At 38.7% G+C, this 22,416-nt stretch overlaps 1 protein-coding gene across 2 annotated transcripts in view; it reads right to left on the bottom strand.

Annotated features, from left to right (window-relative positions):
- Positions 1-22,416, bottom strand: part of ATP10A (ATPase phospholipid transporting 10A (putative)) — a 161,849-nt gene that overhangs the window by 30,854 nt on the left and 108,579 nt on the right. For both annotated transcript variants that reach the window (XM_054009198.1, XM_054009188.1), the window contains exons 8-10: positions 9,576-9,793; positions 7,564-7,758; positions 3,905-4,466 (exon numbers count right to left, since the gene is read on the bottom strand). In XM_054009198.1, the coding sequence (XP_053865173.1) occupies positions 3,905-4,466; positions 7,564-7,758; positions 9,576-9,793 (975 nt within the window). The remainder of the gene's footprint in view (positions 1-3,904; positions 4,467-7,563; positions 7,759-9,575; positions 9,794-22,416) is intronic.

Below are 22,416 nucleotides of genomic sequence, written 5' to 3'. Positions count from 1 at the left end.
CGTCTGGACCCGCGGTAAGTTCGGACTAAGGTACTTCGAATTCAGCTACGTTATTAACGTAGCTGAATTTGCGTACCTTAGTCCGAAGTGGGGGGTTAGTGTGGACCAGGCCTTAGTGGCACCAGCATTAAGAACAGGTTCAGAATAGCTTACTTTTTGGAACATAGAAAATGATTTTCTATGGATGGAGACATATACCTTTTTCATGTGATCTCTCATGTACAGCATGATGGATTGCATCACATTCTTTATTTTATCGAACAAATAATAGGGAATCAACAATGATCGCTGTAATTCCTTTTAATCCTTCATATGCCTCATCAGTCTTGCACTGAAATTCACCTTCTGGTCAGATGTAAATAAGTAAATAAAAATGCAGAGAAAAGGAATCTGCTAAAGTTATCAAAAGATATGTGCTGATACTTAAGAAACTTAAGACAGGTTTCTTTGCTGGCATTCTTGGATCTGATGTGTATGCAACTCTTTTACAACCATTGGAAAGATAATTCTTTCAAGGATGTCCAGCCTTTAGATCTGGTGTCACTCTTCTGGTAGTGTTCCAGTTCTCTTATCTGAAAAATCTGTTATAATAATCTTCAACAATTATATAATCTAAGTTGTTGCACATAAACAGATGATAATCAAGTAATTTAAGACAGGTTTCTTTGCTAGAATTCTTGGATTTGATCTGTATGCAATTGTTTTACAACAACTGGCAATTATAATTCTTTCAAGGATGTCCAGCACATGTAGCCAAAGGAATCAGCCAAAATCTATTTTGAAAGTTGATAGTTGTGGTGTCTATGCAGTTGTCCAGTACCTTGACCTTGCATTCACCCACTCAAACAGTGTACACTCGTAAATGTATATGTGATGTCTTCAACAGCTGGCAAAGGACGACATGTTTGTTTAATTCCTCAGAACCAAAGAGAGAGTCAGGTTTGCTTGTTTGGGCTTTTTCCATGACCACAAGTGAGTTAATCAAACCTGTCATTGCTTTAGTAATGAGACCCGTATGTAATCTAATTCCTGCTCAAGCTGATTACTCAGTTTAAGCAGTAACTTTCCTTTTTATGGACTGTAGGAGTCCCTGTTTGGCAAGATGAAAGGAATATTATCCTGGGAATAATCCAAGTGCTTTGAAAAATTCTGCATATTGTGTGAGAACACCAGCTTTCATAGTCTCAACTGGAAAAACAAATAGCTCCAATGTAATAAATTCAGAAATCTTACAAGTTTTCAAGCTCATTGGTGGTTTCTGATTATTCACAAGATAACACTCAAGCTATAGCATGGCATTTTTGCATCTGCTTTCTGGCTTGCATGTACATGATACTTTAAAATGTCCTCCTCCGTAGCCAGATAGTTTGTTCCGGTAATGGAACCTGACATTTGGATATTGTAGTGGTCCCTTGGTCTCAGGCTTGGAAGGAGGCCACTCTGTCTTGCTGCATCAGGCACCAAACAACAGTAAATTAGCCATCAATGGCTCTGGCCCTCTGGGAGGGACAGAGCAGTAAACAGTCTCTAGTCCCAGCTTCCTGGCTAGGGCAGACAACAATCACAGTCTAAGGCCAGAGCAATAAGAATGGTCGCAGGCCTTTGGGCCTAAGGAACTCTTGAAGATAAGGTCCCTGTAGGATGGATCCCCAAGTACAATTCCATGAATGAAGACAGCGTTTGTACCATGGACAGATTAATTGATACTTAAGGTCACTCAGAGCAGTTTACTAAAGACAGCCTACTTATGGCAGCTGATCATAGCGCTGAGAAGGAAGGTAAGAGCAATTACTACACTTTGCTATACTTATGAATCCAAAAGTTACAAAACATCATGACTCAATTCTGGATAAGAGTCTTTATAAAAAAAAAATATCCAAAATTCTAAAACCAGGGTCAGTTTGGACATCTCCAAGTGCTGTGGTTCAGAGTTGTTCTATTTCCATGTGCCCATCGGTAGAATTTACCCCTTCCGAACAGCAATTTTCAAAGCTCTTTCCTTATCCTTTTCTGACCAATTCCAGAATATTTGTTTTACATTAACAGCAGATTTTTTTTGCAACTGCCTATGTCTGGAAAAAAAAATCAGCTTCTTTTTCTCCTAACTTTAATCTCATGGTGAGTTCGATTAAACTTTCCCAGCATTACAAATTCTTTATTAACACTTTGGAGGGAAACAAGTAACCTCAGATGTATTATGTGCATTCCTTGATATCAATAACTTTATCAGACATTATTCAAGAATACTTTATAGTGAGCTAAGAACAAGTTCTTGAATTTTTGCCTCTGCTGTGACCTATATAGCTGTAAAGCAGAAAACTAATTGTGACAGCCTGAACTCCTGAAATATCATGGACAAACTTTATTGAATTAAGTTAAACCTTATTGAATTAGGGTTAATACCTCTGTGGTCCATTGTATTAAAATGCAGTTGTGTATTGTTATTGTGGAATTGTATGTAATTCCCCTTGGAGGATGGGGATGCTGATGTAATTCCTCTGGTTATCAGCCCTTTGAAGCCACCCTCCTGGAGAGGTACACATATACCAAGTCAAACTTGATTTTCGAGGGTCCAACAAAGAAAGGATTTTTGGATAAATAGCCTGGTTTTAAACAGGCTCAGAGCCTTCCTCCTGCTCCTGCAAATAGACAAGATCCCAGGTCCATGGAGGGCCCAATCCTTACGGAAGGGTTGGAAGAACTTGGCCTATTGAGGCCCCATAAGACTGGGTGTTTGTTATGAGCTGATGCTGTGCTGAACTTGAAACCAAAACAAAAACCCTTACGAGGAGTGTGGAAGGATTGCTCCTGCCAGAGCCCATGTAAGGGGTGGGGTGATCTCTAGTAAGCTTATTAGCAGGTAGATAGGTTCCTTTATTGTTTTTAATATGTTTTCTCTGTAATGCTTTTTACCTTAAGAACAAAGTAGGCTTTCTTAGAAAGAGCTGTGTGGTAACTTATAACTGTGGGCAGTCACACTGCTAACTCTCTCTGAAGAGGACGCAAGCACATGTGCTTGGCCAGCCTGTCCAAGCACATGTGACAGTTGTTCTGAACTGTGACACTAAATTAACATTTCCTGTAGCTCTTTAATGAAAATTACACAGTATGATCCTTTCACTGGTATTTACGGCAGCAGCCGTCAGTAATGTGAAAGTAACCATAAAGTCAACACACTAGTGAGATACAGGAAATCTCTGTAATACATTAGATTTCTGTCCAGTTACACTGGGTTAACATTTGAATGTTGTACATAATAAAATGTTGAACACAGTAAATCAGACATCCCACATACTGAAAAACCTAGGTCTCAAATAAGTGTATAAGAGCTGACCAGGTTGTCTTTAAATCCAATTGATTATAATAAAGAGGCATTAAGATTGCTTCTGGTTCACAGCATGTTCACATATTTGAGACTTTGTAACTGAAAAAACACCTTCCAAAAGATAAGCTTCCTGTTCACAGTTAGAAGTCTATTCATCACTAATCATCTGCATCTTTAAAACTAAGACCACTAGTAATTACCCAAACAACATTTCTCTTAATACAGAAACATCTGAGTAAGCAAGCAATGTTGGGAAAATGTACTCAATGAAAAGTAAATTGATTTGGCAAGGTCTTAAAAAATGTTCACTTAAAATAAGGTTTGCCATTGGGAAGGCTCATACTGAAATCAATATTACTCACATTTCTTTAGGCAAAGTACCAACAATCCATTATAAGAAGTTACTGGTTATTGAGTTTATAAAAGAAGCAGAGAGGTCCTGCTATAATATATTTCCGCATACCCGTAAATGATACAGACATGGCTCTGTGCTAGAGAACTGCAATCGGACATGCTGAGATTGAAGTTCTCTAGCACTGTCTAAGAGTTAATTGGAAAAAAAGTAAGCGAGAACTATACCTGAAGAACAGGGCAGAAGAAGATCCATAATAACTGAATCCGCTCCTTTGGTGTAAACATTTATTTCATCTGTAAGGGGATGCCTAACCACCACTGACATTCTTTTTCTGATGGAATCGAAGCCCAGTGTGTGCAAGAGTTCAAAGGTTAACCTTCCCAGATGAGGTAGCTCTACTGATACCTGGTCAGACAGTCTTCCAACCAGAGCACAGTTATATGCCCGAGCTGCATAGACAAGCGCAGCTTCATCTGGACTCTCTGCCTCATAACGGAGTTCTCCTTCTTCAGGTCTACTCCCTATAGCCCTTCTGTCCTGCTGTGAGCTATATCCATTGTTATTCATCTGCGGAGAGTGCACCAACTTCTCTTCCAGTTTTAATAAAGTGCTCTCAGTGGATGTAGATGAAAGAATACTAGAACCGACTCTGGGCATTGATTTACTGGTAGTCAGGCTTGATGAACTGCTGCTGTTAGATCCAGAGGTCAGACGGCTGGGAGTGAATCTTCGAATGAAGTCTTCTATGGTCTTTACCGGCGACTTCAGTTCAAATCTAACTCTAACCTTGAGAAATAAAAACCAACCACCAAAAAAAAAAAAAAAAAAGATATATAAGAAATCTGACATTGTCATTTGATAACTCAAAGTAAGAAGCAAATCTCAGTCAGTGGCAAAAAGCTACGACAATCAGAGCTGAACAAGTAAGTGACCAAAAATCCGTAGGCTGACACTGTACCAGAAATGCTACTGGAACCAATATGTATACACTTCAGAATTTACACTATTGTTGACCCTTCCTTGTGGAACCAATGTTAGAATTGCACCCAAAAATAATGTTAATATAACTAAAACCTTTGCATTCTATGGGTATGTCTAAGTGTGTAAATTCAGCTTGAAGAGACATACTCCTGCTAGTTCTGATCAAGCTAGCACATTAAAAATAGAAGTTACTCCTGGGGGAATTCTGTGCCACTGCATGTGTGCATAATTAATGACCACACATATTTTTAATTTTTTGCTCAGATAAAAGCTTCTGCTGGAAAGTTGCTGCAGTTCCACATTTTGCCCATCAGAGGGCACTGTGGTGATAGACTAGAGCAGCAGCTCCCAGCCAGCTAGGGAAGAGAAAGAGGCTGCAGTGCCTTCTCCACAGCACCTGTTGGATCAGGTCATGAGACAGAGACTATGGGGAGACAGACAGCGTGGGGCTGCTGGGGGTCAGACAAGGGATCATAAGGGCTAGTGGAGGAAGACAGTATGGGGTAGGGGCTGAATGGGAGTGGAGGCGCAGGGCCACGGGGGGGGAGGAAGGTGCAAGGCCACATGGGGATGGGAAGGGGGTGCAGAGCTACAGTGGGGAGGGGGATGGCTGAATGGGGGCACAGACACTTGCAGACAGGGGAGGGGGTGCAGTGCCATATGGAGATGGGGGGAGTGGGTGTCTGAGTGAGGATGGAGGGACACTAGGGGACAGGGGCAGTTGTGCCTGAGTGAATGGGAGAGGCTAGAGGTCAGCCAGGGTCTGCATGGGTCAAGCTCCCTAAAAATCCCTCTCCGCTCCCCACCCCCCACAAAAAGCTGTTCCATACTTTTCCCACCCATACACAGCAATGCTCCAAATTCACACCCAGGCTCCTTCCCAGCAATTACTTCCCTCTCCCTCAGCTACTCCATTACCCCTGACTTCACCAAGCCTTTGCACTGCTTCTGAGGGGTGTGGGAAACATGGTTCTGTATTGTAATTTAAATGAATTATTACTCAGAGTTCTGTATTAATATGCCTAGTAACGAATTTATTTGTCAAAAGATACATCCCGAATCTTTTTTGTTGTCTGTATTGTTACAGACATACTTACTGATAGGTATTTTGAAATAAATGACCAAAAATAATTGAAACTAGTGTGGTTATATCATGTTATTTTGACAAATAAGATATGCAGAATTTGAAAATATTGTGTGCAGTATCTTAAATATTTTGTTGGAGAATTTTTAATTTTTTGGCGCAGAATTCCCCCGGGAGTAAGAAGTGTAGCCATGTTGGTGTGAGCAGCAGGAGGGGCTACCCACACCGAGTATGATCCCATCTGAGACTATAGGTATGTAGTTGGGGGAGCCAGCTCCTCCTGCCACTTGTGAGGCTGTGGCTACACCACTATTTTTAGTGCACTAGCTTGATCAGAGCTAACCAGGCATGTCTTCTCCTATTGGAATTTACACATTCCAGCTCTAGCGTAGACATACCACTTGTGTGTATTCAGTAAAGTTGGTCGAAAAAATGTTTATGGAACACTTCTGTGGGAAAATGCAGTTTTGATGAAATCTAAATGTTTCATGGGAATGTGTCTATTTCAACACCATTTTAGACCAGACGAAGTTGAAACAAATCATTTCAACTTTCTCCTTCATTTTGATAATGTTGAAACATTTTGTTTTGATAAGGTAAAATGTTGTATTCTGATATTATCATTTTAATTCATTTTGTTCAGACTTGTATATTATACTAAAATATTAATTTACAATTATATTATATTCATGATATTTAATGTTATATATTATAATGTTTTAACATCAAAACAAAGTGTTTCAATGGGTCCAAATTGAAATTCTTTGGAATTTTCATTTTGTGGGAAATTTTGACATTTCTGCTAAGAGAGAAAACAAATTTAGAAATGTTAGTATTTCCTGTGGAATGGAAACTCCAGCTTCTGACCAGCTCTAATATTAAGTCTAATGATATTTGTGTGATATACATTAGATGGTGAGTGTTTTGTTCCACTTCTCATTAATAAATGATACTACTTTCTAAGTACATAAGTCTTCCAAATCATCAGCTGTCATAATCTTGCCTAATGTATATTATTAATTTTCTTTTACATAATTTGCAACATTTAAGAGGAGATTTTGTCAGCACACCCTCTTTATAATATTTTAAAAAATAATATAGCCTTCTAAAAATGTAGTTTATATAAGCAAAATATTTATAAAGAACTGCCTATGTGCTCCTTATTCCAGGGGACTCTGACAAATTAATCTAAAACATGCCCAGAGATGCGAATTATGTTTATTTAAGAAGTTTCAGTATGTGAAATCAGGAAGGAAAACAGTTTTAGAACGGCTTCAAAAATTGCACTACATACAAATAATCTGTTGGGGTTAAGAGAAACAGTTGAAATACACCTTTTAACTAGTATCAGAGGGGTAGCCGTGTTAGTCTGAATCTGTAAAAAGCAACAGAGAGTCCTGTGGCACCTTTGAGACTAACAGAAGTATTGGGAGCATAAGCTTTCGTGGGTAAGAACCTCACTTCTTCAGATGCAAGTAATGGAAATGCCTCTGGAGATTTCCATTACTTGCATCTGAAGAAGTGAGGTTCTTACCCACGAAAGCTTATGCTCCCAATACTTCTGTTAGTCTCAAAGGTGCCACAGGACCCTCTGTTGCTTTTTACCTTTTAACTAATGCTTGACCTCATCACTAATTTTAAACTTGTATATGTTGTTTTCCTCATTTATGTATGAATTGGTGCCAAGAATTGTATCATAAACATCTCTGTTTCCTTCAAGGAAAGGACAGTTTTATGTCTCCTATTTACACATCTCGGAGATAATCAAATACAACATAATGGAGACTCACACTCCATGTTGCTGTCTCTCTAACCTACCTTTTGCCGTGGCTGATCTGGAGAGGTAACAACAACTGTATTGCAAATAGTCAATGCTATGAAAAAGTCAAAGATGTCAGAAAGTTCAGGGGTGAGCTGGGATAATGGCTGTTCATGGCTTCTCATAACATCAAGATTCCTTGCACATTCGTTTACTTTTTCTAACAAATTAGGATCCGGAGTGATGTCTTTTTCCTAGAAATACAACAGGAACAGTGTTAATACTTTGCAACTTCGTATATTTTAAAGTCTCAGACTGAACTGGTTCTGCCTGATGCATCAGCACCTCTCTGGTAGCACCATATATTTCTGGAGAATTTCAATTTTCCATCAAATGACACTTCCCCTGTCCTCTTTCCCCTAACCAGACATGCAGAAATGTGTACAATTTTAGGCCTTATGATTGCAACATTAATTTTGTGAACGTAAACAGGGTGTCTTTCTCTCCCCGGTAGACCACCTAAAATTGCTCTAAAAATGATGTGGACTACCTCCATTAATTTCAATTGATTGTTAATACTGAACCCTAATGATGACAATTACATTGTAAATGAGCTATTGTTAATCCTTTAATTGCTGATCATTGTAACAGAAACATTCAGCTATTTTGGGATTGTGGAATGGAAATTGAGTAGTGTCCTGACATATCTTCCTCTCTTCGGTCTTACCTGCGAGAATTATTGTAGGCTGCCACAATATATAGACCTATATCATGAAAAACAAGACAACAAAACTAAGAGCTAGTTCTGACATCAAAACAGTAAGCTTACCCATTTTGCATCACTAAGAAATTGTTTAGCTCCACTATATTTTAACTACTTTGAACTTGAGAGATGCTCATATGCCACTGAAATCAAAATGTGGCATGTTTTCCACTGTGATTAAACAGCTATTACATTCCTTTCAGGGCAAAGATATCAATTTCCTAGGAAGGCATAATGCTGGTTACAGAAAAGATACAAACTGTGCTTCATAAAGATATGAGCCCTAAAGCGTTGTCTTTATTGGGACTTTACTCCAGTTTCATCAATTGTTGCACAACTAGTGAGGTAGCTGCACCCGTAGAAACCCCGTGTGTCAACACAGAAAGCTGTGCGAATGGAGCTTACCATTGACTAAACCTGGGGTTAGCTCCATCAATGCAAATTGCAGCTTTCCTTTTCCACACTTGGGGTTTGCACTAACGCAGCTTCATTGCTGACTGGACATCAACAGCTGGAATTAGGGCAGACTCTCAAAGTATACAGGACCTAATTCTTCACTCCATTAAAGCAATTTAACTTTGGCAAAATTCCATTGGCTTCTATGTAAAAACACGGTAACAGAGTAAAGCAGTATGACCATGCAATATTAATGAGATAGCAATTTGCAGGAGGAAAAACATGCACATGACATGTAAAAACACATGTTAGAGATTAGTCATGGAAAAATTATGAGAACATTGTTCCACTTAACTTTTCTGCATATGCAGGACGTTTTTGTTTGTTTGCTTTTTAATGTAACTTGCTCTATTTAATGATAATCTTGAACCACCTACACTTGAAACTATGGAATGACTTACAGTTGCAATTAAAGTGTGAATTTGAATATATTAATATCACAGGTCCCAATCCAGTACTTACTATTCATGCATTTGTAAATCACTGCTTCCCAAAAACTAAGATAGCATACATAGGCCAGTTAGAACCCTTGATTTTAATCCTTAATCTAACATCAATTGCTGTAAACAAAGGGATGAAACACATGTTGTTCTTGAAAATCAAGGAATACCCAAAACTAAGGTTTGAGTTTATCTTTCTGAACTTGGAGCCTAGAGGGATGACTCTTTATATAAGATCTCTGCATACTTTGTTGTTTTAACAACAACAACATAAAAGCGATGAAAAGGAAAAAGCCAAGAAGATGAAAGCTATGAAAAGTACACAATGTGGTACACATTTCTTCATCTTTTCCCTTTAAAGCAATTGATACAAAAGATACAAAGCAAGGCACATTTGTTGCTCACAACTAACCATTGGGCTGCTGAATGCAGTGTGCTTGGAGAGAATGCTTGCTCTTTTTGCTTCAGCCCTGCTGCCGGTGCGTCGGTGGGATTTCATACTCAGGCTTCTGTGGACAACCTTAATGCTCTGATGACTGCTGACACTGTTCCTCTGGGATAATGTTCCTCCTTTAGCTGCTGTTTCTTCCTCCTCAGAATCAGCTTCCTGGTACATGGCTAAACGTCTGGCTATTGACAAAAATACACAAAGTGTAAGATTACACATTTTGTAGGGAAGAAGAAAGAGAGAGAAGTGGTGGCTAAAACTTTCTCTATGTGGTCTAGTTTTAGTATTATATTGCACTTTACTGTAAGAATGAATGATGCTATTATTACAATATAACAGGCTAGTCTTAATTGAACACTGATATCTTTTGACTAACGCAGATAAAATAATTAACAATTTAATTCAGTACACTGCCTGCCTCATCTTCAGTTCAGTGTGACCAGGCTATTAGGTTCTACAGTCGCTCACAAATCAATTGATGCCCATTATAAAATCTGCCTCCATAACATTTTTCTTGCTAAAACTATCCAAAAAATTTGCTTTTCAGTTATGGTTTATGAAGGAAAAACCTAAACTTTACTGTCCTCCAGCAAAGATTGGGAAATTTTGCCTTATGTATTTCTGCCCACAAACATTTCAGAATGAATCTATCTATGGTACTTATAAGGCCCTCATTATCTTAATATCTGAGCACTTCACAATCTTTCCATGTTATAAAGGGGAACTGAGGCACAAAAAGGCTAAGTAACTTGCTTGAGTTCACATAGAAAGTTTGTAGCAGAGCAGGGCCAGGAAGCTAGGTTCCCAAGTTCTAGGCTAATCATTGGCCCATACTCTTTGAATGAAATCCTAAGCAAAACAAACATGACAATGCTAGGGAAAAGTACAGTAAATAATCAACTGCAACAGGTCATCAATAATGATTTTTAAAATCTCACTCTATGTGTAGAGTCATAACGTAGCTTATTAATGCTGTAGGATTGAAAAGTGCTATGAATTGGGTTATTGCAATAGCTTGATTCTATTAGTTATGTACTGCAGAGCACAAATATTAAGTGTACCCAGAATTAAGTTTGCTTCAGAGTTTTCGCGGCAAGTTTTCCCATTTTTTAAATCAAATCTTTAATCAACTGTGTAACTACAAAAGTTTATGATAACAAGCTACAGTGGCAGTTTAATCAGCATAAGGAAGATATCACTGAACAAAAAAAAGTCTGGATGTAGCGCACATCTATTTCTAGTGGATTTCATTATTTCTAGGGCTGTCAAGCGATTAAAAATTAATTGTGATAAATCGCGAGATTAAAAACGTAATCACAATTAATCACAGTTATAATCACATTGTTAAACAATAACAGAATACCATTTATATAAATATTTTGGATGTTTTCTATATTTTCAAATATATTGATTTCAATTACAACAGATTACAAAGTGTACAGTGCTCACTTTATATTATTATTTTTTTTATTACAAACATTTGCACTGTAATAAAGATAAACAAAACAAATAGTATTTTTTTCAATTCACCTCATACAAGTACTGTAGTGTAATCAAGCAGGCAGGATTATCTCCCGTATATGTAAACAAACTTGTTTGTCTGAGTGATTGGCTGAAAAGAAATACGACAGAGTGGACTTGTAGCCTCCAAAGTTTTACATTGTTTTATTTTTTAATGCAATTATGTAAAAAAAATCTACATTTGTAAGTTGCACTTTCATGATAAAGAGATTGCACTACAGTACTTGTGTGAGGTGAATTTAAAAGTATTATTTCTTTTGTTTATCTTTTTAACAGTGCAAATATTTATAATAAAAATAATAATATAAAGTGAGCACTGCACACTTTGTATTGTGTTGTAAATGATACCAGTATATTTTGAAAATGTAGAAAAACATTTAAAAATATTTATAATAAATTTAAATTGGTATTCTATTGTTTAACAGTGAGATGAAAACTGCGATTAATTGCAATTAATTTTTTAAATTAAGTTATTTTTTATTAGTTAATCACTTGAGTTAAGTGCCATTTATTGACAACCCTATTTATAACTGATGCATATCACATTTATACATTGAACAAGACTCATGATCATTTCGTAGTTGGTCTTTCCTTTCAGTAGATAGGCATTTATCACTAACATTTATCCATTTATCAGGTATCACTGAAAAGACTTCCATTATACTCAGAGAAACCAAAGTAGAATAATGCACAGTATACTGGATGCAGATGCACAGTATCAGTTATGTACCAAAGTCTTCACTTTCTATCAATTCTCTGGTGTAACCAATCAGGCTTTCCCAATGTCATGTACTAAATCACTAATTGTGGCTTGACATGCAAACAACATAACATTAAATATTTCCATTAAAACATTAATTGGAAAGAAACCTTGCATTACATTGAACTGAGTTCATTGTGGGGTTTCTTTTAATACAGCTAAGATGTAAAAAAAACCAATCTATAATCCAATGTAATCTTCATAACAGACTCAAGTTTGCCACAAGCAATAATCTTTCTTACAGTTGATAATGTACACTTGAATGGCATGCCCAGGGAACGTCATACTGCTCTGTATTATGCACCTTTGCCAGGGAAAAGGACCAAACAAAATGACTACTTTTATCTTTATAAAATGTTGCACACAGCTGGTCAAGCTCTTCTCCAACTATACTGGTTAATAACAGGCCATGGCAGTTTTGGTTGAATGCCTGACTTACAGTCTTGCCAAATAAATATGAGATCTTATAATCATATTTAGGAAAAGTTTCTGTTTTGAAAACATCTTTCAAAATGCAGGACTTCAAGCACAAACCCTGAGCTAATTATTATTTTATTCTACAGATACACAAATCAGAAGCTAAGTGAAAATGCATTACAAGGAAAATGTACCAAAGCTGCCTTTGCATTCCTTCTCTGTATAATTATTCATTGCTTTTGTCTCTTCTATTTAAAAAAAAATGTTTTGTTTACTGAAGAAGCATACAGTAAGTGTTTTCCTCGAATGACGTTCAGCAAGCTTATCAATATTATATGTATACTGTCGTCATCTCTAGTCGGCACATAAGCAAATGAAAATATTCTGTTCCCAAGAGAGATTTTCTTTAGAACTCAATCCTTTAGTCAGTCTTGCCATTTTAAACCTAAGCGTTACCCCTAAAGTGATGTAGATATAAGATCACGGTCTGAAGCACAGACACCCGAGTCTCATCTCATGAGCATCTGTGTTCAGCATCATTTCAGCTAATCTCTGGTGGCCCTCCAGATTTACACCAGTGTACGTGAAACAAGGCTCAGGCCCACAGAGTGGAATAGGATTTTGGCTGTTTCTGAAACAGTCTTGTATGGTAAGTATTAAGAGGCGTTAGAAACTAGGATATGTGGTTTAATCTATGCACTATGGTTCATAACTCTTCAACTGTGCAAAACATGTTTCTTTAAGAACACTATGTTCTCTCCACCCATCCCTCCTTCTAGCCTCAAATTCAGAACCTTTTCTATGAACTTTACATCACGAAAGACATTGTTTTGGGATGGTTTTCAGTGTCAACAGCTTTTACTCACTGAATACTGATTGCCTTTCCCCATGTAGAAGGTTCTTTATTTGGAGTAAATACGTACATACCTTTCAGAACCACAATAATGTAACTGGGAATATCAAATTACACAATCACATAACTTATGTTATATAATCTTTCATATTAAACAGAGTAATAAATACCAAAAAATCAATGCTTTTTCTATGAAGTAAGAAGCTCACTTCCATTACGTTTGTCCTATTCAAATGCAACAATGAAGTGTTTAATATAACTACACTACACTAATAATCAACTAGGGTATTTGGTGAGATTTTTTTTAAAGATTTATTTTTACTTAGCCCTTTGCTTCACTTATTAATACCAAATGACCCTCCATAGCATCCTGCGACCTCTACTGGAGTAACATTTTGTAGCTTTCCTATTAGGATGAAGGAGTCATCCTGGCACGTTGGTAGCTAGACACCTGCAAGAGATAGTCATGACACACGGGGGAAGCTCCATGAGCGATATCTTCCAGGTAAACTGCAATCAGTATTCCCCCTCCTATACAAGAGATTTTTTAGCTGCTCTATTCTGTGTCAGGAATACAGCATTAAGAACATTGCCCTGCCACCACTAGCTGAAACAAGGGAAAGATAAAATTAAACTTATTTAAATTAGTAAAAATGGAGTGGTGACAGTGAATCCTAATGTTAAAATGCATATAAATGTGTAATTGTTTATAATTATAAGGATGTAATAATTAATTAAAGACAGTTTCAAGCAGTTACAGCTAGGGATAACAAGATGGTGGTTTTGGAATAATTCGGCCTATAGGAAACAGGCAGGCTAAGATGAAATAAAGGTTACTCCAAAACCTGAAGGGAAAGCTCAGTCGAGCATGGCACAGGTTTTCAGTCAGGTCCAGCTTTGATTGAGAGCTGAGTTCAGCAACTGTGATTGGTTCAGAAGAACAGACCAATCAGGGAAGGCTTAAAGATGATTGGTGGAGGGTATGCTAATGATAAGGATTGAGGAAATAACCAATCAGAATAGGCCAAAACCTATATATAAGGCAGAGCGCTGACAAGCTTGAGTCACTTAATAGAAGAGCAGGTGGACAAGCAGGAGAGGAAGAAGGAAGATCAGAAGAGAGCTGAAATCACTGAAAAGGGAGAAGTCATGGCAGCAATAGCTAAGAAGTAGCCGTGACAGAACTGAAGAACCCTTTGACAGAGCAAAGGGGAAAAAGATGGCAGAGAAATAAGCATGAGGACCATAGTATAAGGAATCAATAGGACATATGAGTGTGTCTGCCTGAGATAATAAAGTTGGATGTCTGCGTATGTGTGTATTTATTACTAAGTATGCAGTTTTAATGTTTAAGTAAGAACTTGCTGCCAGCATCCATAAGAATTTCCCAGGGCATAAGCTAAGAGAAAACTTCCTCTGTGTATTGAAGGCCTCAGATTACATCCATGCTGAATGCCATTGTGCTTGTGTATTAGATGGGTTAAAAACACACAGTAAAAATACACCATTAAAACACACAATTCTAGCTTTGCTGACCCCCCTCTCTTCCTCAGGGACAAATTAAACCATTATTCTTTTCACAAAGCAAAAGAAAATGAAATAGGAAAAAACAAATCAGCTACATCACTGTGTTCAAAACACCCCACCCTGTTAGCAGGTGTTGATCCTGTAGGGAAAGGGTTAAAAGGCCCTGACACTGATGACTTGTTACCCTGTATAAACATAAGGGAGGTGAGCAGTCATGAGGGAGCAACAGCCACTGTGGGGAAAAGAATTGAGTTGATCTTTATCATCTTTTTAAAAATTTCCTATTAATAAAGTCAAATCCCAGGATGGATGCAAGGTGAGTTTGGACTGGGCAAATTATGTCTGTAGGTCAGATAGGGAAAGACATCTCTGTTGGGATATATAAGGGTTAAGTAAAGACCTGGGTAACCGCTAGCATGGTATTAGGGCGGAAGGCACGGGCAGGCACTGTCTCTTCGCTTGATAGATAAAGTGCTATCCCTCTCCCTTCCCTTCTGCTTGTTAAGGATTGATAAGCGTTGCAGCTGCATAAGGAATGTGGGTGTCTAAAGAATACCCTTTGTGTAAAGAAGTGTTATCTCCTCCTCCCTTCCTTTCCCAGCTACATAAACGAGCTCAGGGTCATGGCCCCTTCCTCCCTTCCCTGTGAACTGCTGATTAAGGGAACCTGTGGCTGCAATTACTGAAAAGAAATGCATCTTAAAGGTAAAAATGTCTGTAAAATATGCTTAATGCTGTAAACAGTAAATAGGGGCGGGGATAATTATATTCAGTATATGGGTATTCATATTACTAAATAAGGGTTTTGGGGGCGTGGTAGTAAATGTGGGTATTTCCATACTAATTTAGATAAAAGAGCGTGATGTAATTAATTCAGTGCTTACTCGACAATTGGGTCAAGGGGAACAAATACCGCAATAAAGAAGCCCATTTACTCCATCTGCCTCTGGGTCAGCCTGCTCTTCTTTTCATTCTCTAACAATCTGCTCACAAGAAAACAACAGTTATGGCGCAAAATTGACATAAAACTGAGAAAGTGATCTTGCTGCATGATGTACACCATCCCAGCCGAATCTTCACTAAGAACAGACAGACAACATGCCAAGAGGGATCTCATTTTCCCAAGACAGTGACAAAGAAAACTGGCTAATCCAAATGGAAAATGATAGGGTTTTCACCATTCCCTTCCCTCTGAGCTTCCCTTTCACTGTTCCACTCTCTGGATTCACCCCCTCCCCCCCCCAAAAAAAAAATTGGAAGGAGGGGAAAATGCAAAGAATGAAAAATTATGCGTTTTTTGCTGTGTGTGACTAAGCTCTTGGGAATTAAACTTGGGTTTGGACAATCATTCCATAGACAGTGAAAAACTAAAATTAGAAGGATTGGCAACCACATCCCTGGACAAGTCTACTATAAAGTTAGACTTTGGAAAAACATCTGGGGCAGATGCCAGGCTGATCATCATCTGGCTGTAGCTAAATCATATCATGTGTGTCACAGACACAATCAGGCCATTAACTTCTGTAGGGATCTGTAGGGCCAGTTTTGAGACGTTAGGTGCCAACTAATTGTGTCATTAATTCCATGGACGTTGGAAGAAGAGCATTCCGGAATCATGGCTTTTATTATAAGATGGGGATTACCTTTTCTTTGGTTGTCTATACAGTTATTTTTAGACCACTAGTGTGAACCCCACTAGCCTGAGTCTGTCGACTTGGGCTGGAAGGCTCACTCCAAAATGCTGAGTAGACATACCCACTGAGACTCTGGCTGGATGACGCTGTGAGCCCTATGCTGGCTATCTCATGCGCCTGTCCCCCCAACACTCAGCCCATCACAGACCCAGACAGCAGAAGGTGGAAGTGGCACTACATTTATCTATTCTTCACACCTCAAATCCAAAAGAGGTGCCTCACATAAGACATCTTCATTCAAATTCATTCATCTGACAACAGAAACCAGAGCTCACTGACACCTTGTGCAGACCATCACCTCATTAAGGAGCCATCATAGCTCTCCCAGCTCCCAGGCAACAAGAAAGACCTCTAATCCCGATTCAACCACAAAGACCCATGGACTCCACCAAATTCCCAAGCAAGTTAAAGGACAGAGGCACTCCCCTCTACATCACTGAAAATATCACACATGTTTGGGATGGCTTTCAAACAGCCTGGATCTATTCCCCCTTTGGGGTGATTTAACCAACAAAGAAGTTGCCTGTATTCCCAGAGATTAGTATATTTAATCCTCAAGAAGTACTGGAAACCCTGAAGGAGTCTGGACCCAAGGTCTGGACTACAGCAATGAAATATATCTGGACACATCAGCCCTTAGGACACTCCAACTCAGACAGAATGCTGCAGAGGGATAGCTCAGTGGTTTGAGCATTGGCCTGCTAAACTCAGGGTTGTGAGTTCAATCCTTGAGGGGGCCACTTAGGGATCTAGAGCAAAATCAGTACTTGGTCCTGCTAGTGAAGGCAGGGGGCTGGACTTCATGATCTTTCAAGGTCCCTTCCAGTTCTAGGAGATAGGCTATCTCTTATTATTATAAGCAGTTCTCAGCAACACAGGCTACTTGAGAATATCACACCTATCCTCTGCTCCCTGTACTGACTTGATATTCTGTGGGTAGCCAAGTTCAAGGTTTTAGTGCTTAGCTTCAAGGTTCTCCATAGTCTTTGCCCAGGATATCTAAAAAGGTCTCCTAAAGCTTTGGGATGAAGATTGTGATTGACAGTTCTGCTTCTCAGGCACAATAGAACTTTCTACCATAAGGGTTAAACTTGTCTCTTCTGGAGATAGGACTTTCTCAGGGGCTGGTCGAAACTGTGGAATGAACTCCACACAGGAAATAAGGATCATCACAAACCTCATCATCTTCCAATTCAAATGCAAGGTACATTTCAACCTTGCCTTCCCTAACATAAACACAGGGTAGTGTCTACATTAAACCAAAACCAAAATCCTACCAAAACAAAATTCTGCACGGTACGTGCTATTTTCACAGTGGGAAGAGGATGAGCGAAAGTACACAAAGCACATGGGACAATCGTTACTTATGCTGCTTAATGCACTGCTGGAAGGTGCTCAGATACTGTGGTGATGAGGGCAGTATAAGAACCTAGACAGAACAGAAAAAAAAAACCCAGAACCTTTGGATGAATTTTCAGCGTGTGAACAAAGTTTGTAACATATCACAGGTCATGGAACAAAGCTGGGAATACCATGCCCAATCTGCCAGATGAGTTACCAGGTACCACCAGATTACATTCCTATATAACAAGCTCAAACCAAAACGCTCAGAATAGAATTTCTACTCCAAGTACATTCGCTCCCACAAGGCACCACAACAGAACATGAATTGTGGATTTCAGCATGCAAATCATGACATTGATGTAACAGTTTTAAATCAGATCTTGCCATGAGTTTTACATTTATTTCATCACCTCACAGACTATTCACAGTTTGGTTTCTAGTGTTAAATTACTATGATTGAAAGCAATACTATGATTAACAGAAAAAGGCATACAATAGCTAAGATTATGCAGGGAGGCCAATGGGTTTTGTTTGGTGTTCTGGGTCCTTAGTACTCAATCAGTTTTAAACTTGCATATGTGGCAAGACTGGATCTTTTTATAAGTGGCAGATTTGAGAGTTCTCTAAACCTCATTTTAATCCACAACCAGAACTGACTGGGTCAGCTGGACAGAATCCAGGATCGGCTCTACCATTTTTGCAGCCCCAAGCTAAAAACAAAACAAAACAAAAAAAAGCCGCTCAGACTGCCTAAGAAAAAAAAAAAAAGCTGCCCGGACTGTGCCACCCCTTAGCATGTGCCGCCCCAGGTACGTGCTTCCTCTGCTGGTGCCTGGAGCCGGCCTGACAGCATCAGTTATTAAATATATCCTAAACACAACCTGGTGGGATTGCTGGCTTTTGGTATGTATAAGGGCTTCCTCAAATCCTTTGTATTTAAACACAGGAGCATAAAGTGTTATAGATGTTATTAATGACAGGAAAAACAATTGAAGGAGGGATCTTATGCGACCTGAACTAGTGGGTAGTCATCAGGTAGGAAGACAAGATATCAGTGGAGTAACTTCACAGAAAGAATGGGCCTGGGAATCAGCCTGGAGAATAGACTCTAAAAATCTTGAGTGAGAACACTTATTTATTGTGTCATTGATCCTAAAAGTGGAGAATAAAAACAATGAAAATTATGATCATTTATACACATGCGTCTGACAAAGTGAGTATTCACCCACGAAAGTTTATGCTCCAATACATCTGTTAATCTTAAAGGTGCCACAGGACTCTCGGTTGCCATTTATACACAGAAAGGCAAAGAATTAGTGCAAGATCACTTTATATAGAGAAGAGCTTCAAATACTATGATTAAAGGGAATTGTCAACTTAATCACATTTCAATCTGAAAATTTTGCACCAACTAGAATTACAAGTGAGCATAAAGATGCCTATAAATGAGAGAAGGTAAAGGAAAAACACTACTGTATTTTGTTTGCTTTGTGTTTTTGATAATGTTGTATATTGTCAGTTTCGCTGTTTTGTTTTTATTTTCTAACATTTATAGTGTAATCCTAAATCACTTAAAAAAAGTATGGATAGACTTGACAATGATAACACTGGTCTACAATTTTTGAGAACTCGTCTGCTTCAGAGATAAAATGTGCTATTTATTATGTATTTTGATGTGCTGAATTCAAATATGACAATTAAAACAACTGATTGGCTACTGTTTCTAAGATATTTAACTTTTTATATTTTATGTCTATGTATATTGTGTAGATAGTAGAGTTTTAATCATAAATTGTAAACCTAGGTCTTTTCATGTGTTTATGGTTGCTTTACATGATAATATTTCACCTGTCCTGTTTATGTAACACTTTAAATATCAGCAAAAGGGTTATATAAATAAAATGTATTATGAAACAAAAGGCAAAAAACTATTATGTACATAGTTTAGTCCTATTCAGTGTCTACTCGGCGCTTCTTGGCTTGTCTCTTGTATTCATTAAATGGAGCATCTCTTGTCACTGTCCAGCAATAGTCTGCAAGCATTGATGGGCTCCATTTGCCCTGATAGCATTTCTCCATTGTTGCAATGTCCTGGTGAAATCACTGGCCGTGCTCATCACTCACTGCTCCGCAGTTCGGTGCAATAAAAAATCTAGATGAGAGTGCAAAAAATGTATCTTTAGTGACATGTTGCAACCAAGGCTTTTGTATGCCTTGAGGAGGTTTTCCACCAACAACCTGTAGTTGTCTGCCTTGTTGTTTCAGAGAAAATTTATTGCCACTAACTGGAAGGCTTTCCAGGCCGTCTTTTCCTTGCCAGGCAGTGCATGGTCAAATGCATCATCTCAAAGAAGTTCACAAATCTGAGGACGAACAAAGACACCTTCCTTTATCTTAGCTTCACTTCACCTTGGAAATTTTCCACGGAGGTACTTGAAAGCTGCTTGTGTTTTCTCAATGGCCTTGACAAAGTTCTTCATCAGACCCAGCTTGATGTGTAAGGGTGGTAACAAAATCTTCCTTGATTCAACAAGTGGTGGATGCTGAACACTTTTCCTCCCAGGTTCCAATGACTGTCGGAGTGGCCAATCTTCCTTGATGTAATGGGAATCTCTTGCACGACTATCCCATTTGCAGTGAAAACAGCAGTACTTTGTGTATCCAGTCTGCAGACCAAGCAAGAGAGCAACAACCTTCAAATTGCCACAAAGCTGCCACTGGTGTTAGTCATAGTTTATGCACCTCAAAAGTTGTTTCATGTTGTCATAGGTTTCCTTCACATGGACTGCATGACCAACTGGAATTGATGGCAAAACATTGCTATTATGCAGTAAAACAGCTTTAAGACTCGTCTTCGATGAATCAATGAACAGTCTCCACTCATCTGGATCGTGAACGATGTTGAGGGCTGCCATCACATCATCAATGTTGTTGCAGGCTACAAGATCACCTTCCATGAAGAAGAATGGGACAAGATCCTTTTGACGGTCACGGAACATGGAAACCCTAACATCACCTGCCAGGAGATTCCACTGCTGTAGTCTGGAACCCAACAGCTCTGCCTTACTCTTGGGTAGTTCCAAATCCCTGACAAGGTCATTCAGTTCACCTTGTGTTATGAGGTGTGGTTCAGAGGAGGAGGATGGGAGAAAATGTGGGCCCTGTGACATTGATGGTTCAGGACCAGAAGTTTCATCCTCTTCCTCTTCCTCGTCTGACTCAAGTGAGAATGATTCTGGTGCATCAGGAACCGGCAGTCCTTCTCCGTGGGGTACTGGGCGTATAGCTGATGGAATGTTTGGATAATGCACAGCCCACTTTTTCTTCTTTGACACACCTTTCCCAACTGGAGGCACTATGCAGAAGTAACAATTGCTGGTATGATCTGTTGGCTCTCTCCAAATCATTGGCACTGCAAAAGATTTCCTTTTCCCGTTCAACCACTGGCGAAGATTTGTTGCACAAGTGTTGCAGCATATGTGTGGGGCCCACCTCTTGTCCTGATCTCCAATTTTGCAGCCAAAATAAAGGTGATAGGCTTTCTTAACCATAGTGGTTATACTGCGCTTTTGTGATGCAAAAGTTACTTCACCACAAACATAGCAGAAGTTATCTGCACTGTTGACACAAGTACGAGGCATCTCTGCTCACTTTGGCTAAACAGAAATGTTTCCCTTTGCAAAATCAAACACTGACAAATAAGAGAGCACGACACTGTATGATTTCTAGAGCTGATATAGGGCAATTTGTTCAGCAGAGTAATGTAAGCTTCATTATGATTGCATCATCCATGACTTCTAGGAATAACATGATGCAATTCATATCATGTATGATGCAATACCAGCTTCAGATTGCATCATTCATTGTTTTGTCTAAAAAGCAAGTACTTTCCAAACCCAGTCATAGATTTATTCATAGATCCAGTCAAAGATGTATTTTAGTCATTTCTGGTTTAAATTGAGATCGCTTCCCTTTATAACTCACTTATCCTCTGCCATTCCCAAGTCAAGGGTTGTATACACTGACCCAATAGCATATCTTGAAAACTAGAGCCAATCAACAATTTTAAGCATCATTTTCATTCTCAGTGACCCAGAATTAGTAAAGTTTGACTACATTTATTTCAGAAGCATTTTGGCTGTAGAGCAGTGATAATACATGGTAAGATAAAACATTTGACACTTAATTTCTTCTTTACTTACCCATCAAGACCCAAGTGTAGGCTTCTGTATTTGCGCTGCATCACCTGATACAATCTAACCCATAAAATACTGCCCTTCCTGAACTGCTTTAGTTAACTGTAATGTCATTAACTCTTGGAAGGAACACAATATGCCCTGAAATCAGAGGGTGGCAGGTAAACAAGAGGAATGAAGAGAAGCAGTATGGTCTACTATTTAGTGCACAGAACTGGGAGTCAAGAAATGTGCTGTTGATTCTAATTCTACTTCTGTCTCTGACTCACTGTGAACCCTTGGGGAAGTTTCAACTTCTCTTTTTCTCAGTTTTCCCATCTGTAACATAGGGTTAATAATAATACCCTACTATCTCTGTTAGGTGCACTGATTTCATCTTAGGAAAAGTGGTGCAAGTGCAATATATGATTGCTATTTTAAAATATTTTATTTTAAAAGTAAATTCACTCTGTAATTTAAGCCTCCACAATATTCTGTTACTAACTTGGGATCT

The sequence above is a fragment of the Malaclemys terrapin genome, chromosome 1, assembly GCF_027887155.1.
Source record: "Malaclemys terrapin pileata isolate rMalTer1 chromosome 1, rMalTer1.hap1, whole genome shotgun sequence".
Classification (NCBI taxonomy): domain Eukaryota; kingdom Metazoa; phylum Chordata; order Testudines; family Emydidae; genus Malaclemys; species Malaclemys terrapin.
This window is presented reverse-complemented; position numbering and strand designations above follow the sequence as displayed.